Here is an 18,285-nt window from a genome sequence, read left to right on the forward strand (position 1 = left end):
TTTTTTTTTCTGTGATTTCCAATTCCTTTTGCACCTTCTGTTGAAAAAATTATTTTTCTTCCATGGAATTCCTTTTGCATTTTTGTCAAAAATTAGTTAGGCATATTTTTATGTATGTATATTTAGCTTCCCTAATCTGTAGCATTGATTGTTTATCCCTCCTTCAGTACCTCTTCATCTTGCTTGCTGTAGCTATACAATAAATATTAAAATTGGGTAGACTGATTTCTCCCAATTTATTCTTTGTCAGAATATTTTTAGCTTTTCTAGTTTATTTTCTTTCCATATAAATTTTAGAATAATATTTTCTATATATATATAATATGTTGCTGGAATTTTCATAGGAAATAGGCTAAACCTGTATTACAACTTGAGGGGAATCTTACATCTTTACTATGATGAATTTCCAACCATAAAGACAGTTTGTCTCTCTGTTTATTATGATCTATGATTTCCATTATGAGCATATTATAGAAGTCTTGTGCATACTTGTTTGATTTATACCCAAGCATTTATATATTTTTAAGGGAATGAAAATGATATTGTAGTTTTAATTTTAGGGTCCACATGTTCATTGCTATTATATAGGAAAAAGTTTCTTTCGTATGTTTATTGTATATCCTGTTTCCTTGCTGAACTTACTTATTAGTTCTAGGAGGGCCTTTTTTTTTTTTTTTTTTTGCATTATCTTGGATTTTCTACATAGACAATAATGCCATCTAAAAATAGGGGGAATTTTCTGTCTTTCTTTCCTTCTTTCTTTCTTTTTCTTTTTCCTTTTCTTTGTTTTGTGAGGAAGACTGGCCCTGAGCTAACACCTGTTGCCAATCTTCCTCTTTTTGCTTGAGGAAGATTGTCACTGAGCTAACATCTGTACCAATCTTCATATATTTTGTATGTGGGTTGCCACCACAGCATGGCTTGATGAGCAGAGTGTAGGTCTGTGCCTGGGATCCAAACCTGCAAACACTGGGCTGCTGAAGTGGATTGTGCGAACTTAATCACTATGCCACTGGCTGGCCCTCTTTCTTTCTTTCTTTGTCTTTGCACTTTTCTTCTCTTCCCTTATTGCACAGGCTGGAATTCCCAGCACTAAGTTCAATAAAAGTGGCAAAAGCAGACATCCTTGCATTATTCCTACTCTTGGGAAAGCACTCAGTCTTTCACCATTAAGTGTAATGTTAGTTATAGATTTTTGTTTTCTGTGGAAGTGCTTTATCAAATTGAGGAAGTTCTCATCTATTACTAGTTTTCTAAGAATTATCATGAATAGATGTTAATATTATCAAATACTTTTCCAGTAGCAATTGATATTATCACGTGAGTTTTCTTTAGCATGTTAACTTTGTGGATTACATCTGTGCCTTGCATCCCTGGGATAAACTACTTGGTCACTGTGTGTAATTCATTTTATGTGTTGTTGAATCCAGTGTACTAATATTTTGTTAAGGATATTTTATGTCTCTATTCACAAAGGATATTGGTCTGAACTTTTGTGCTTTTTGGCAATATCTTTGATTTTGGTGCCAGATAATCCTGGCCTTATAAAATGAATTGGGAAGTATTCTTTTCTGTTTTCTGGAAAATACTGTGTAGACTTGGTATTCATTCTTTTACATAGTTGTTATAATTCTCCATTAAAGCTATCTGGGCCTGAAAATTTCTGTTTCAGGAGATTTTTAGTTATGATTTAAACTTCCTTAAGAATTACAGGGCTATTCAAATTATCTATTTCATAATGGATGAGGTTGGTTAATTTTTATTTTTTGAGAAATTGATTCCTTTCACCTAAGTTGTCAAATTTATATTTATAGGATTGTTCATAGTATTCTTTATTATCTGTTTGAAGTCTTCAGAGTCTGTAGTAATAGCCCTTGCTTCATCCCTGATGTTGGTAATTTGTATCTTCTCTCTTTTTGTGTTTGTCACGCTAGAAGTTTATCAATTTTTTTGATCTTTCCATTAACCAGCTTTTTGTTTCAATGATTTTCTCTATTTTTTTTCTATTTTGCTTATTTCTCTTTTCATCTTTCTAATTTTCTTCCTCATGATTACTTTGGATTTAGTTTGCTTTTCTTTTTCTAGATTCTTGAGATAGAAACTTAGATTATTGATTTGGGGCTTTTCCTCTATTTTAATGTATGTATTTGGAGCCTTAAATTTCCCTCTTGCCCTGCTCTGGCTATATTGTCCAATACATATATATGATAGGATATAAATATATCCTATTAATTCTGTTTCTCTGGAGAACCCTGACTAATACAGATTTTGGTTTTGAGAAGTGGGGTGCTGCTGTAACAAATACCTAAAAATTTGGATATGACTTTAGAACTGGGTAATGGGTAAAGGCTGGAAAGTTTTGTGGTGCATACTAGAAAAAGCCAAGATTGCTGTGAAAAGACTGTTGGTGATACTGGTGAGGGCTCAGAAAGAAAAAAAAGAGAGCTAGAGAGAAAACCTCCATCTTCTTGGAAAATACATAAATAATCATGAACAGAATGTTGGTAGAAATATGGATTTAAAGGTCTTCAGGTGAGATTTCAGGCAGAGATGAGGGACAGGTTATTGGAAACTGGAGGAAGAGTGATCCTTTTATAAATTGGCAAATCACTTGGCTAAATTGTGTTGTAGTGTTTTCTGGAAGGTAGAACTTGTAAGCCATAAAATTGGATATTTAGTTGAGGAGATTTCTGAACAAAGTGATGAGGGAGTGCCTTGGTTCCTCCTAACTGCTTATAGTAAAATGCGAGAAGCAAGACATGAATTAAAGAAAGAATTGTTAAGCAAAAAGGAACCAGAACTTAAAGCTTTGGAAAAAATTAGCCTATCTATATTGTGAAAAATGAGGAAGCTTGTTCTGGAGAGAATAGAAGGGTGTGACTGGACAATTACTCCATAAAAAGGTTACCCATGATGTTGATCAGCCATCTCAACAGAAGCTGGGAAGAATGACTCCGAAGGCAATTCAGACATCATCAGGGCTACTCTACCACTCTATGAGGTGGCTGCCTCCACCTCAATTTTGAAGGGCAGGATTGCCACCCAGCAGAGCTGTGTGGGCAGGGTCCTTGCAGAGATCCTTGGCAGCAGCAAGCCTTACAGCAATTGGGGTGACACTGCTGCCCCAGGGGCCCTGGAGGGCAGAGCATCGAATCAAAGAGGATTATTTTTGAGCCTTAAGATCTTATGGAATTTGCCTTGCTAGGTAGTGGACTTGCTTACCCACCCCTTTCTTTCTTCTGACCTCTCTTTTGGAATGGGAATGTCTATCCTACGTCTGTCCCACCACTGTATATTGGAAGCATATAACTTTTTTGGTTTCACAGGTTCACAACTGGAGAGGAATTTTGCCTCAGGATGAATCACATCTCAACCACATCTAATATTTACATGATGTTAAGATGAGACTTTCGATTTTAGAAGTTAGAGTTGATGCTGGAATGAGATAGGCCTTTTGGTGCTATTGGGATGGAATGAATGTATTTTGCACGCAAGAAGGACATGAATTTTGGGAGGCCAGTGGCAGGATGCTATGAACTGAATTACGTCCTCCCAGATTCTTATGTTGAAATCTTAATCACCTATGTTACTGTATTTGGAGATGGGGCCTTTGTAATTAAGGTGAAATGAAGTCATAAAGATGGAACCCTGCTCTGATAGGATTGGTGCCCTTATAAGAAGAGAAAGAGAGAGATTTCAAACACATGCAGTAAGGAAAGGCCATGTGAGCACACAGAAAGAAGGCTGCGAGCCAGCAAGAGAAGCAGAAACTAATTCTGCTGGCACTGGATCTTGGACTTCTCAGCCTCCAGATCTGTGAAAAAAAAAATCTTGGTCATTTAAGCCAACCAGTATTTTGTCACAGTAGCCTGAATGGACCAACATAAGTTCTAAAACTTCTGTTTGATTTTCTTTATCTCTTCAGTTTCTTTGCTGAGATTTCCTGATTTTTCATTTGTTTCAAGCATGTTTTAAGTGCTCACTGCAGCATTTTGTGATGGCTGCTTCAAAGATTCTTTGTCAGGTAATTCTAATATCTCTGTCATATCTGTTTTGGCATCTATGGATTTTTTTGATTCAGTTTGATCTTCCTGGGTCTCGGTATGACAAACAATTTTCTACTGGAACCTGGACATTTTGTGTATTGTGTGATGAGACTCTAGATCTTATTTACTTCTGTTTTTGCTGGGGTATTTTTTACACTGCTCTGGCAGGAAAAGATGCAGCACAGCCTGCGTACATATTGGGGTAGAAGTCCGGGTTCTCCACTCAGCATCTATCTATACAAGGGTGCCTGGGGCTCCTTGTTCCTGCTGGGTGGGTGCTGGCTTCCACCTCCATACTAGGCCTCCACTGACACCACTGGGGTAGGATGGCCTTGTTATCACTTCACAGTGGCAAAAGTCTAAATTTCCACTAATCTTCCTGTGACACAACACCAGCAAGGAGCAGGATGGACTTGTTACTCCTGGATTAAGGTGGAACTCCGGGCTCCCCATGTGGCCTCCAGCACACTATGGGGAATAAGCATCTTTACTGCCTAGCAGGGATGAAGGTCCTGGCTCTCTCTGTACCTGATCTTCTCTGATGCCACTCCATTGGTGGGTTGGGGCACCTGCTAAGGGTGAAAGTCTAGCCTCTCCACTCTCTCTGCTGGGAGGGATGGGGGGCATGATTTTTCTGTGGTATTTGACTGGAGTAGAGCAGTTATGGTCTAAAAGTTATCTGCCTTGATAGGCTGATCCTTTCCTGGTCCTTTGGATAGAGAGCACACAGGCTTCTCTTAGTGTTACTGTTTTTTTCTGTGCCCATTGGCATTTCTTGGTTGCCAGTCTTTGGTTCCAAGTCTGAAATGTAAAAGGCAAGAAGAAAACCAGAGAACTCACCACTGGGTCATCCCTTGGGTCCCTGGTCCCAAAGTCTGTCTGCCTTATTCTCTCTCTCTTTCAGATTCTTCCTATATTTATTTCATATGTAATATGCAGTGTTTCTAGTTATATGTACTGGGATAAATAGGGGGAAATACATTTCCATTTCCTGGAGCCAGATGTTCTCCTGGATGTACTTTTTATTATTTTGTGTACTTCCTGGTGTTTGCTGAGCCTCTATAATCTCTAAATTTGTCTTTCACCAAATTTATGGCATTTTGACCATTATTCTGTCTAATATTTTTCTGTGCAATCCTCTCTATTCCATCTGGAGTTCTAATTATATGTATTGTAACTTTTGATATAATGTCTCAGATCCCTAGGAGTCTCTTGCTTTTTTAAAAAATTATTTTCCTTCTTGTTCTTTATATTAGATAATTTCCATTGCTCTGTCTTCAAGTTCATTGACTTCTGTCACTTCCAATTTGCTGTTAAACTTATACAGTAAGCTTTTTATTTAGTATATTATATGTGTCAGTTTTAGAATTTGTATTTGGTTCTTTTACATAGTTTCAATGTCTCTGCTAAGATTTACTCCTAGTTTCTTCATTACAAAACATTACATTATTTTTGTTTATACCCTTAAGCATAGCCATAATAGCTACTTTAAAATCCTTGTATGCTAAATCCAGCATCTAATCCTCTGGGGGTCCTTCTGCATTGATTGTATTTCTCTTGAGTATGTATCTTTTTTTTCCATTTTTTTTTTCTTTTACATTTAATACTTTTGAATTTTTTCCTGGATGTTTCTGTGTTATACTGCAGAGACTCTGGATTATGCTAAATTTAGAGGGTTAAATTTTTTTTAATCTGGTTAATTTGACTGAGCTCAAACTCCACACTCCATCTTTTCTGTGGTGGCAACAGCTGAAATGTCAGGCGGTTCTTTTACTTTGGTTTACTTAGTAAGTTAGATATCTGGGTAGAGTTTACATACATGTGTTTATGTCATATTTGGGTCTCCCTCTCTGTGGCACTTTCCTTTTAGGACTTTACACCTCACTTTCCAGCTGCTGCTTTGACAGCTTCCAGACTCTTTCTTTTGGTTCTTCAAACCAGGAAGACTGAGGGATCTAGCTGAACCCTGGCCATCTCGTTGCTCTGACTCACAGCTTTTAAGTGAAAAGGTATTTCCTTTATCCGAGTGCCAATTCCCTTCCAGTCTCCTCCTGTATTGTTCATTCTCCAGTGCCTTCAGGGAGTTGTTTTTATATGGTGTCCAGTGTTCGTAGTTGTTACCTAAGAACAGTGCCATTACCGGCAGAGGAACGTCTTTGGTTCCAAGGGCTTCCTTTATATTACTTCTGTCATTCCAAAGGGATTAGGAGAGGTAAGCTTGTGGGATGAGCCAAACGTTAGGTTGGATGAAAATAATTCATTTTTTTTCAAACTATGATCTTCAAATGCCATGGAGAGATAAACTATACATTTATTTCAGGGAAGCAGTGTATTAGAAAGGGACTCTCACCAGGATTTATTTAAATCACTTGCTGTCATGGGGTGGCTGTGCACTTCGGTACTTGGGACAAAACCTTCAAAAGATCCCTAAGGCATCTTATTTGGGAATCACTGAATCATGTTCCTGAAGGAAAATGAATTGTTCATGTTCCCAAGAGGAAAACGAGTTGTGTAACTTAAAATTATGCTGCTCTTTGTACATGAAAATTATTCTCTTGATTTGATCAAAGATAAAACAGTAAACATCACAGGTCGTTATTTTTTCTATCGTTAGTTAAATAAGTTCAAGTCAATGTGATATATGGATTTGATGGTGATAATGGTGTGCAGGGCAGGCAACACAAAAGCAGTTCTGGTAAAGGAAAATATGTGACCTTCTAATCCTTCTTAACTAAATTATCTCATAGTCAACAACCCATCAACTGCAGTTAAATCATTTATCATATTCAAAGCTAAAATACGCATCTGATAGGATCTCTTCACTTCTACATTCAATCAAGCCAAATAAGATCAATTAGTGTATATACATATTTCTTGAGATTTTTGACCTTTCATGCCAAATTTCTTTTCATCTGACTGATATTGTGAAGATGGATTTGATTTAGATGTTGATTGTTTCTTTATATTTGCTGTTAATGTCATTACTATGACATAAAAAGCAATTAGAAGGATTTTATTCATATATCATGTTTGTATATAATTGACCAAGAGCTAGAAAACTGCAAACTTCATCTTTGCTCGCCTTCTGTAGTTTCAGCTGAGAACATCATAATTTTCAGAGAAGAAATGATGTCCAATTAAGTGTTTTTCTTACTTCTCTTTCATCTTTTGGATTCACTAAAAATAGCTGCTTGGCCAAGTAGTTCACTTGTACTGTGGCCATCTGAGTGTGCAGAGGCTAAATGTGATAGTATAATGGGTTTCAATGACCCAGTCCAGCAGTCCTCTGCTATTAGGAGACAAAGGAATGCAAATAGGTGTCATTATTGTAATGAGCCACATGCTCTGGCTTCTCTAATGGAGAGCTGAATCAAGAGACATTTCTGTTATTGCTATCTCTACTCTCAAGAATTCAAACAAATGTGGAAATTGGCCTCAGCTTATAGAGGGATTTTTCCTGGTCTGTAAGGAATTTCCTTAAATATAATGGCATGGCTCATATTTGGAAGCAGGTGCTTAAACAAATCAAGACTATTTAGAAAAGAAAAAAAACTTTAATGTTTTTTGTTCATTTTATTTGTGGAGTGATGCGTTAAATATTAGATTAAGTCATGAGACAACATCTGGATTCATAAAAATATATACTAAATTAGACATGGGCACCTCTTTGATAGACATCCAGTGGAAAGAATTTCAGAAACTCGGGGTAAATCTCACTGTGGTAAGCTATGGGTACATTTGAACTGTGGAATTATGTCTCTCTGACTGCATTTGTCATGCCCAGCAGGTAGCCACTCAGCCTGAGTGTGGATGATCTAGAACACAGGTGTTAGAGGGCCTGATGTGCAAATGTTGCAGTCTGTGAGGTCTTAGAAACACACTGAAGCTTTGTCTCTGTTGTTTCTGAGTTGAGATACATTAGTTAACCTTGATTACTATTTAATAGATACGTTGGGTGTGTTCTGCATTCTGCTAGGTGCAGTGAGAAACACAAAAGCATGAATGGTGCTCTACTCCTAAGGACTTGATGATGGACACATTAGGTAATCAGGTTACATACACTTGTGCAGCTGAAAGCCACTTGGAATTCACAGACAGGGAAGCTCATCATGGGGATGATATTTTGAACTAAACCTGGAAGGATATGAATAGAAAGCATACTGGAAATGAGGGCAAAGCACAAATGGTAAGGATCAATTAGTGGAGGTGGGAAAGTGACAGGATGACATTACAACCCAAACAGGAAGACCCTTAAATATGAAAGTATAAAGTAGTAGGTAGAACGGTGTTATTTGCAGAGCAAGGGGAGGGTATGCTGAAATCCCTATTATGGGGGTGAAACCAAGGGCTGAGGATTGCTGTGAAGACAAGAAGTGATGAGCGCTGAGAGCAGAGTGGTGGCCAGATGTGACAGGTAGATATATAGGATCAAAGAAGGACATGAGTCAAAGAGGGCATCATGATTTTAAGACCAGGTGACTTGGGAAATACTATTTTCCATGAGGAAATTGGAAGTAATTGGGAAGAAGTGCTGGTTTGGAGTTAAGAAAACTAATCAGTTTATGAGAGGATGGGAAATTACATGGAGGGACGTCCTTCTAACACATCTAGCCTTTTGCTCTGCTTCTCGCTCCTCTCCACAGGAGGAGTACTTTTTCTGCTGGGAGGGTGACAGTCCTTTGTCTTTCTTTCCTGATTTGGTCTCAGTTAAGTCCATAGATGCAGAGGGCCTGATCTCTGACTCACTTTCACTCAGACCAGTGAGGCAGTGACCTAACATAATTTTACAAGGGCTTAACTGCGGGTAGTGATGGGCCATTTGACTAGCAAACGTCAGTCTTCCAGTGTAGCTTCATTGGTAACAGGGCAGAAATGTTATCTGTTCATCTCCATTTGCTGAGAGCTGCATTTAACCTCTCAGTTGATTCTGGGCAAGGAAAATGGTGTGACAAAGCCCCATCAATCTAATTTTTACCTGCTGAATTTAGAGCAGGGATATTCGGTGTCCAATAGGCCTTTAGAGATAATATATCTACATACATTCATCTTTCACAAAGTTTCTAATCTAGATTATGCAATCGATGTGTCGGGTGTTGGCTTGGTTTTCAGCTCAGGGGACTGAGGCTCAGGGAGGTTCAGGGACCTGCAGAAGGTCCCACGGGCAATGGGTGGTGAGGCCTTCTGAGGCTCTGCTGGCCCTCGGTTTTAGAAGAGAGGAAGGCTAAAGACACGGGTGTCAGAGAACTCAAATCCTTTACGTTTTCAAATCACCAAAATTCCAGTTATCCATTGCATCCTCATCTGCATTTCTTCTAACACCATAGGTAATGTGAACACACAGAGAACAACGGATTTCCTAACTGGTTATTGACAGTTCCTGGGTGTCCATGCAGCCTGTCAGAGAAGGCTGACCAATGGTCCTTACACACTGGGTTTGCTTTTGAACAACAATTAGAAAGTGAATTCAAGTAGAAAGATCTTTTCCTAAGACTGGATTTGGCATCAAGCAGAAATCCTTCCTAACATATGGTTATATTTCTTGTAGCTACTATTTATTAAGCACTTACTGCATGTCAGACACATGCTAAATACTAGCCATTCATGAATACACTTTGCCCTCACAGCACCGCTAGGAGACTGGTGTTGTTTCCCCCAACCTAGAGATGGGGAAATAGAGGCTTAGAGCAAAAGATGTTATTGAAGGTCAGCGTCATGCCATCATAGTTCTCTCATAGTTAGGCAAAAACTCATCACTTCTGAAAGGCCTTGTAAATAAGAGGTTAATAGTGCCACTGACGCCTCCTATTCAGGATTTGCAATATTAGAAGAGGACAGACAGCAAGTGTCAGCTGACGGGAAGGAACCCTTTGGAAATTGGTGATGAATTCCCGAGTTGCTTGTAAGTGAAAATGTTTCAAACCTTCTTGCCAGGCTCCACTGATGTACAGTCTGAGGAGGGTGAGCATTATGTTTCCGGAGCTCTAAATCATGACAAATGGTAGCACGGCAAACCTGATTGCCTCGTTTATTGTTGTCCTAGCTAAGAGATTGAATGCCATGCCACTGATACAAAGAGAAGAATTTAGTGCTGCTAAATGCCCACGCTGAAATGCATGAGCGGTCATTTATTCCCACCCTTAATTGGATGACAGCAGAACTCAGCAATATTGAACTGACACGCTGGAGGCCTCAGTATCTCTTGTTGCAATTATTAATGCTACCAATGTTAATGATATAAATAAGTCGTTTCATACTCACTAACAGTTTGAAAATCAAGATCATATGAATTTTTATTACACATTGCAGGTGACATTCATACATGGCTTTGTGATTTCAAGTAACTTTTATCTAGTTACAATTATTATTTGATTGGGTCCTTACTGTAAGATAAGTATTGTTATTCACTCTACCCCTAACAATGGAGAAAGAGGATTGGAGTACTTGTGCCCAGGGATCCCACAGGTAACAGAGCCAGCCTCCTCCACAGCCAGCAATCCCTGCAGCATCTGCATGCTTCCCTGGTCAACTTGCCACTTAGCCTCAGGGCCCAAGGAGAGCCATCTCTAACTGTGTGCCATCTCCAATGCCACTGTGGAAAGTGATGCCCAGCCCTGAAGTCTGGAGAGCAGATGAAGTGGGTGTCCATGCCCTAAACAGGGCTGTCCTAACCTCCACACCCACCTCTGTGCCTCCACCACCCCACGACTTCCATCTGCATTCTCACGTCTGCACTCGGCCTCCCTCCAGAACTCCAGAGAAGGCACGTACAGCCCCAGACCTCTGCCACTCTCCAGAACACCGCAGGTGTCCTGATGTCCTCCCTCTCCTCCATCTCACCCGCTCTTCGCCGCTTTGCTTTTCTTCCGTGAGCAGACCTGGCACTAAGTAAACAGCTCTATGAGGGAAGTTTGTTTCCTGTGCTCTGTACTCCCTTTACACATATGTGCATGTTTCCAGATGTTTCCTGACTCTCAGAACTGACCGTGGCCACTAAGACCTATTGCCCCGAGGTTTGAGCTCCTTTCTGAGCTTCAAGATTTACGTTTTCCAACCTACTTGCATCTTCCAAGGGTCGTGGGGATCCCCTTACTTCATTTGGCCAGGGTCAGACTCACAGCTCCCTATGGATTGGGAAATGGAATAGGGGGTGTTAACAGGATGTCTGCAGCCCTCCTCACTGCAAGCATGGTCATTGAGGGAGGCTAGTCTCACAGCACAGCAGCTCTCCTTGGGACAAGGCAGATGAGCTGGGAGAAGATGCAGACAGGTGCACTTGGAAGCTGCCTGAGCCAGTCTGGGGACAGCAAGAAGAAGCCAGGGGACACTGCCTCATTACCATCTACCACTTACTCCATGCTCGCCCTGGCCAGAATCCAGCGGGCTGCTCTGCTCACATCTGTGTGTGAGTGCCATGGCTGTTCCATATTCAGGGTCTTGTAGCATTTACATAATAGGAAGAAGATAGAAATCCCACTGTCATTTATGTGGAACTCAAGGAGTCATCAGAGTCTCAGCATATGCCCAGCAGTGCCTGTGACCAGACATTTACAAAGCAGCTTTCCAAGGTGGAGAGCAACCTCAGCCCCTCTGCCTTCATCACATGGGCTGCATGTCTCCCCAGTAAAGAAGAGAAATTACAACAGAATGCACTTGTGTCAGGAGAGCTCCATGCTATACTTGTGAAAAACACACTTCTGCATTACCTAAAACTTGAAGACAGAAGGTCCTATTAATTTTTAAAAAACGACAAGGTTACCACTCAACATTCCCCTGCAATATGAATATAGCATCCATGGTATCTCATCCATTGCTGTCACAGGGTCTACTCTACTTACCTCTATTTCATACCTTACTAATGTGTAGATAACTATGAGAATTATATCACTAATTCTCATGGTTTTGACCCCACCTTCACCAAGCAGCCTTTTGATAAGTTGGCCTCCCATATGGCCTTTTGCTCAGGGATGGGTTGCACTGGGTATTGGAAAAGAGTGTTGAGTATCATACATCTAGGGGAAGAACATCTAGCAAAAGATAGAAGATGATACAGCTTTATTTTAATATAGAAGACTGTTTTGTGTCCGTCTCAGCCTATTGAAAATGATACCTGAGACACTCATCTGGAGCCATACTACTCGCCATGAGCCCCCACAGACATTTCCCCTAGGAGAGCAAGTGTTGTGGCTGGACCAACTCTTAGGGTTCTTATTATGATTGTAGGATGCACCTAAGCAACAACCATCAGGGAACTTTGAAAAAACAAGGTTTATTACTCACAAGTCTCAGAGAGTACAGGGCACACCCGGGACCACACAGTGAGGCTGCAGGTAGAGGGTAGAGAGAGAGAAGAGAAAGTGCAGACCTGGGTTCTGCCTTTATTAGAGTTGAGGGTGGGGTGCCTAGGGTTGCACAGATTCAGTCTTTATTGGCAAATTTAAAACATAATAGAGGAAATTAGTGCACAAGAAGAGAAAAGCAGGGTCACTCACGTGGTCAGTAGTCTAGGTCTCCATGGGTTTTCTAAAAGGGGAACTTCAGGGGTGGGGCACCCTGGCTCTTTATCTAGTTGTGTAGCTGGCAATGTGTTTATTTAAGATGGATATCTTTGAAATGAATGTGTCTGTAATCAAGAGCTTAAGGTCTGGCACTTACACTTCAAAGACCTACATACATGGGGAGACATGTCATATCCATGATTACAAAGAGTCAGTGCCATAAGATATCATGTCTCGCCAATCTATAACCTGTAGATCCAATTTGATTCCAATATAAAGTCTCATCAGAGTATTTTTAAGGAAGCCTGATAAGCTGATTCTAGCATGTATATGGATGAGCAGAGGGCCAAGAACAGCAGGGCCCCCTGAAGAACAAAAGGGGGACCTCACCTTTCCAGCTGTTGTTGTCTTTTAAAATCTGTTCAATTAAGACAGGGTGGACTGAAACTTGGATGGAAAAATGGAGTGGAGCAGAGAACCCAGCAAAGAGAAAATCTGTGCCTGATGGAAACCTTATTTGGCAGAGCAGGCCCTGCAAGTGAGTGGGTGGGAAGGATGGCTTAATGATTTCCATGGCAACACAGAAAACCACGTGGAGAAAATGTGATTGGATGCTTCTGTGGGAAAATGTATACAGAAGTCTACTCCTGGTGATTAAGGCCCTGACAGAGAAAGATGATGCATTCCAACTTATAATGCATGTGTGATGTATCTTGACCTTGGAACAGGGAAGCCCTTTGAAATAAGACACAGAAAGATTAAAAGTTTTATAAATTTGGCTAATTAAAATTAATGTTTATCAAAAAAGAAAAAAACCCAAACCAAGTGGAATAGCCATGAACTTGAACAAGATATTTGCAACAAATAGAACAAGAAGAATGTGTTCTAGAATATATAAAGAAACATGATTCAAATGGGTAAAAAACATGAGCACATTTCACAAAGAAGACATAGGCAAAGCCAAAAAGGACTTTGTTTAGTGACTCTTTTCCAGAAGGTAAGACTACAAAGCAAACAATGCAACGATTATTATAAATTTCCGAATATCAGCTTGTGGGGAGAAGGAGAGCTTTCGATGAGTCATGCATGGAGGGCCTTGAAGGTTCTGGTGTCTTCCTCTGTATTAACCTTAGTGTTTGCTGCATACATGCCAGTTTTATTATTTTTTCAACTGTTATGAATACTCTTTTGCACTTAAAGCAAGAATAAGGATAGTGATGTGCATTAGCAAAGAAACTTCCACACTTTAGTAGCATTCTTGATCATTCAAGAGACCATTCTTCTGGCTTCTACCCATGGAAACCTCCAATCCGAGCACAGTTTTGCTTGTAAGACCTAACAGAATGGCTGTTCCAGGGGCTCATTCACAGTGCAGGGGGCCAGCCCCACCTGCTGGAGAGTCTCATGCTGTGTGCTTACAGATGCCTTCCCTGCCAGCACTGGCTGCAGATCTCGGCAGCTCATCCCTGTGTCCTGAGACGTCTGCAGATTTCTCACCTGGGAGGGTGCCCAGTTCTATTCAGTCTGGAGTTGGGGTTGTGATCTGCCTAGGTAGCTGGGAGGGAAGCATACCGACTTGTTTGGAAGGTGTCCAAGTGCTAGATGTGGTGTCCGTGTAGATTCCCAGGCTGGACTCTGAGCCGGTGTGCTGGTTTACCTTCAGGAGCCTCAACACAACTCCAGCAGATGAGTCTGCCGGTTCCTTAAAGCAAACTGAGTTTTGGCCTCACCACTCTACAGAACCCGCTTGCCTTGGTGGCAGATCCTGCTTGGTCCCATGGCCTCTCCTCAGCCATCATCTGAAACTTGTGGCACAGTCCTCCGGGATAGCACATTCTCTATGCCCTCCCACCACAGTGGCCGCTGCTCGGGTGGCTCTACTGTTCCCTCCCCACCTTCTCCAACTTTGGACCCTGCAGCACTTAGGAAATCAGCCTCCACTCTCTTCTTTCCTCCACCAACACCCACTCCCCAGATGATGTCACCAACTGTGCTTCAGCTGACATCTGTATGCTGGTGACTCAAGAAGTCACATCCTCTTCCGGGACTATTCCTGTGCACTACTGACTTATATAGCCAACTGTCTGTTCAGCATCCCCAAGTAGACCCTTGGGAGGCCTCTCTACTCCGACACATCAGCACCTGAACTGCTGCTCTTTCACCAGAAGCCAGGTCCTTCCAGAATTTTTGCCATCCTAGTAAGTGCAAATGACCTGTCCAGATGTCAGCCTGGCCGTCTTCTTCCTCTCACAGCTCACACCCAATTCAATAGCCAATTGGATGAGCTTTTCCTTTAAAATGTATCCCTAATTTTTCCTCTTTTCTCCACTTCCAACCACTATCTTCTTTCACCTGGATTATTTTAATATTGCCCTAAGTAGTCTCTTGTTTTGTTTTCCCTTTCCCACCTACGTTCTATTCTCTCATCTTAGCCAGAGGGATCCTTCTAAAGCATAAATTAGAATATGTCACTTATTTGCTTAAACTCCCAGTGTCTTCTTGGCTAGCTCAGAGTAAAAATCAAAGGCCTTAAAATGGCCTTGAGGCCCTGTTTTATCTGTTTTTTCCCTCTGCCCTCTGCCTTCTTCTCCGTCCAGCCACACTGCCCACCTGGCTTCTCCTAGGGCATTGCAGGCACGGGCCTGCCTCACGACCCTTGCACATGCAGCACCCTTTGCTGGGATGTTCTTCCTCCTAAGAGCCACATGGCCAGCTCCTGCACATCCCTTGCATCTCCTAAGTCAGGCCTTCTCAGACTACTCCATTTGCTTCATCCTCTTGCTTCATAGCTTGTATTTCTCTATTGCATTTACCACCACCTCACATATTTCATATTTTACATATGATATTTATCTCCCTCCTCCAGGAGAGACACTTCTGTCTGTTTGTTCTCCATCTACCTGTTCTAGTTTTCTATTGCTGCCATGACAAATTAGCATAAACTTAGCAGTTTAAAACAAATTTATTAACTAATCTTATTGTGGTAGTCCTTTCACTGTATGTACATATATCAAATCATTACATTATACACCTTAAATTTACACAATGTTACATGTCAATTATATGTCAATAAAGCTGGAAAAAATTTAAAAATAAAAAGACGCCTTTATTATCTTATAGTTCTCTAGGTCACAACACAGGGGGTTTGCCTGATGTCTCTGCTCTGGGTCTCACAAGACCAGAATCATGGTGTTGGCAGAATTGTGTTCCTTTCTGGAGGCTCTAGGGGTGAGTCCACTTCTAGGCTCATTTAGGTTGCTGGCAGGACTCAGTTCCATGTGACTGAAGGGTTGAGGTCCCTGTTTCCTTGCTAGCTGTCACCTGGACGCCATTCTCCCCTCTCTCCTTGGCTCGTGGCCCCCTTCCTCCATCTGCAAAGCCAGCAATGGCAAGTCAAGTCCTTTATTTGTGCTTCAGATATCTCTGAGCTGGGTGTCTCTACCTCCCACTGGAGAAAGTTCTCTTTTTTTAATGGCTCAAGTGATTGTACTGGGCCCACTGGGATAATCCAGGATAATCTTCTGATTTTAAGGCCCATAGCTTTAATTTCATCTGCACTGTGCCTTTTGTCATGTAATGTAACATTCATAGGCATAACATTCGCAAGTGTGACACCAGAGGGCAAAGATCCTGCCTAGGACATCCTCCCACCAGGACAGCATGGGACAGCAGGACAAGTGGCTGTTGCAAAGTGGAACCTTTATAGGAATCAACGCAGCAAGGTGCTGCTCTAAGCGCTGTACACATCATGTCATCATGGAGGTCACGTCATGATAGCAGGAGCCCTAAGAAGTAGGTGCTGTTACTACCCCATTCTACAGATGGAAGAACTGAAGCACAGAGCATAAGGGACTTGCCCAAGGCCAAAGAGCTGGGAAGCCCCAGTATTGTGGTCTCAGAGCCTGTGCGATAATGCACCCTGAAGAGAAAATACATATCAGGAAGTGCTGGGAACTGGTTTCTGAGCATTCAGACCTTTGAAATGGGCAGGACCTGAACTGCAGTGGCCTCTGCCCTGGTCTGACAATCCTGTACACTCTTTAGGTTGTTTAAATTTGACTTTCTGATCATCTCTCTTGCTTCTTTTATAAACATCCTTGGTTGTATCAGGCTGTAAATGATTCCATGTTTATACCGCTTTCTGCCCCCCATTCAGATGCGTACCCTAATTCTGAAGTCGTCTATGTTTGGACCAATGGTACCACCAAGTCAGTGGTGGTGGCAGAAGACGGCTCCAGGCTGAACCAGTATCACCTGATAGGGCAGACAGTGGGCACCGAGAACATCAGTACCAGCACAGGTGAGACCCGGCGCACACAGGATGCCACACTCTGGGAGATGCCACACTGGAGGACCACCCTAGCACACCTCACCCTGTCCAACTGCACTCTCCTTTCCATCTGGGGCACAGCTGTTGTGCAGTGCTGGCATCAAGGAACCCTCCACGTTAGGCTCCCCTCCCTGCAGCTGCACTGGGAGGCACCAGCTGCTGGGGCCTGCAGCATTAAGGGCCATGCCGGGCATTAATCTGCGGTGCATTTGCCCCCATGTGAGCCAGCCCTGGTGACCAAAGGCCCTGCCCAGAGGCCGCATGAACCTGGTTATGTAACACAGCCCTGCTGGAGCACTGAGCACACAGACATCAGTCTCTGCAGGGAAGGTAGATGGCTTCCTGCAGATACTCCCATTTACCTGCCCCTCTACCTCATGCTTTGAACATCTCAGAGAAGATTTCCCTGGGGTTAAATTTTGGAAAGCACAACCTAGCAGCATAGAAATAGCTGAGCCCTTACCAAGAAGAAAGCAAGTGCTCTCACTTCCATATGCATGGAGCTGGCCTGAGCCCCACAGGGGCAGTACCAGCCTGGCTTCACCTGGTGCAAAATGGGCAGCATGTCCAAAGAAACAAAATCCATTCCCCTTCCTCAGCCTGCAAAGTGTGTCCTCAGACGCCTCCAGCCACGGGAGGTCCAGCTCTAGTGGTCACTGTCACGAGTCATGGCTGTGAGCAGGAGAGGGGACTTCATGGCTCGAGAGAGTCTCCACATGGCAGGGGAGAAAAGCATAACAGGGATGGAGTGAGCCCTGATTGCAGCATGAGTTCGAATCCCCAGAAGATACCCTCAGGGGAGCCCCTGATCAGCATCCCTCTTTGTCTGTTTTGTCAGCCCTTGGAGCTGGCAGGAAGCACGAGGACTTTCAGTACATGTCTCCCCTGCACAGGTGCTCAGTGCCTGCCAGCAGGCAGCGTACTGGACTTCCTGGGGAGAGGAGAGAGAGCCTGGCAGGACTGGGAGGATGGCGGCTTCACCTGCGGTCGCCAAGTTAAAGGGAAAAGAAGAGGAAATAGACCCTATTTTATGGGAACAAGTTAAAAGATGGCAATGCGGAAATTTTGGTTAAAGAATTGTGATGTTAATGAAGGGTGCTACTGTTTGGAGTTGTTTCATATAGTTCTTTAAAATTTTATAAATGAGCTTTCTTCCTCTATTTGCATTCTAGAAAGATGGTCTTTATTTTTTTTTCTTTAACATTGTCTGATATTGCTACCCTCAACTCAAAAATAAAACAAAAACAAAAGAACAGCAACAACAAAAAAGAATTAAAAGTAGGAGAGTAATTTGAAACCCTACTGCAAAGAAACAGAAAGGCAATTCTCTTCAGGTGTTAGGAAAGGCAAAAGTAGATCGTTACAAAGAGCCAGTCTTTGCTACTAAATCTCTCTTACTCCCATGCTCTCTGTC

At 42.0% G+C, this 18,285-nt stretch overlaps 1 protein-coding gene across 7 annotated transcripts in view; it reads left to right on the top strand.

Moving 5' to 3' along the window:
* The window catches only part of GABRA5 (gamma-aminobutyric acid type A receptor subunit alpha5), a 72,081-nt gene that overhangs the window by 45,560 nt on the left and 8,236 nt on the right, over window positions 1–18,285 (top strand). For all 7 annotated transcript variants that reach the window (XM_070497039.1, XM_014851373.3, XM_014851372.3 and 4 more), the window contains one exon: window positions 16,698–16,841. In XM_070497039.1, coding sequence (XP_070353140.1) covers window positions 16,698–16,841 — 144 coding nt within the window. The remainder of the gene's footprint in view (window positions 1–16,697; window positions 16,842–18,285) is intronic.

The sequence above is a fragment of the Equus asinus genome, chromosome 2, assembly GCF_041296235.1.
Source record: "Equus asinus isolate D_3611 breed Donkey chromosome 2, EquAss-T2T_v2, whole genome shotgun sequence".
Classification (NCBI taxonomy): domain Eukaryota; kingdom Metazoa; phylum Chordata; class Mammalia; order Perissodactyla; family Equidae; genus Equus; species Equus asinus.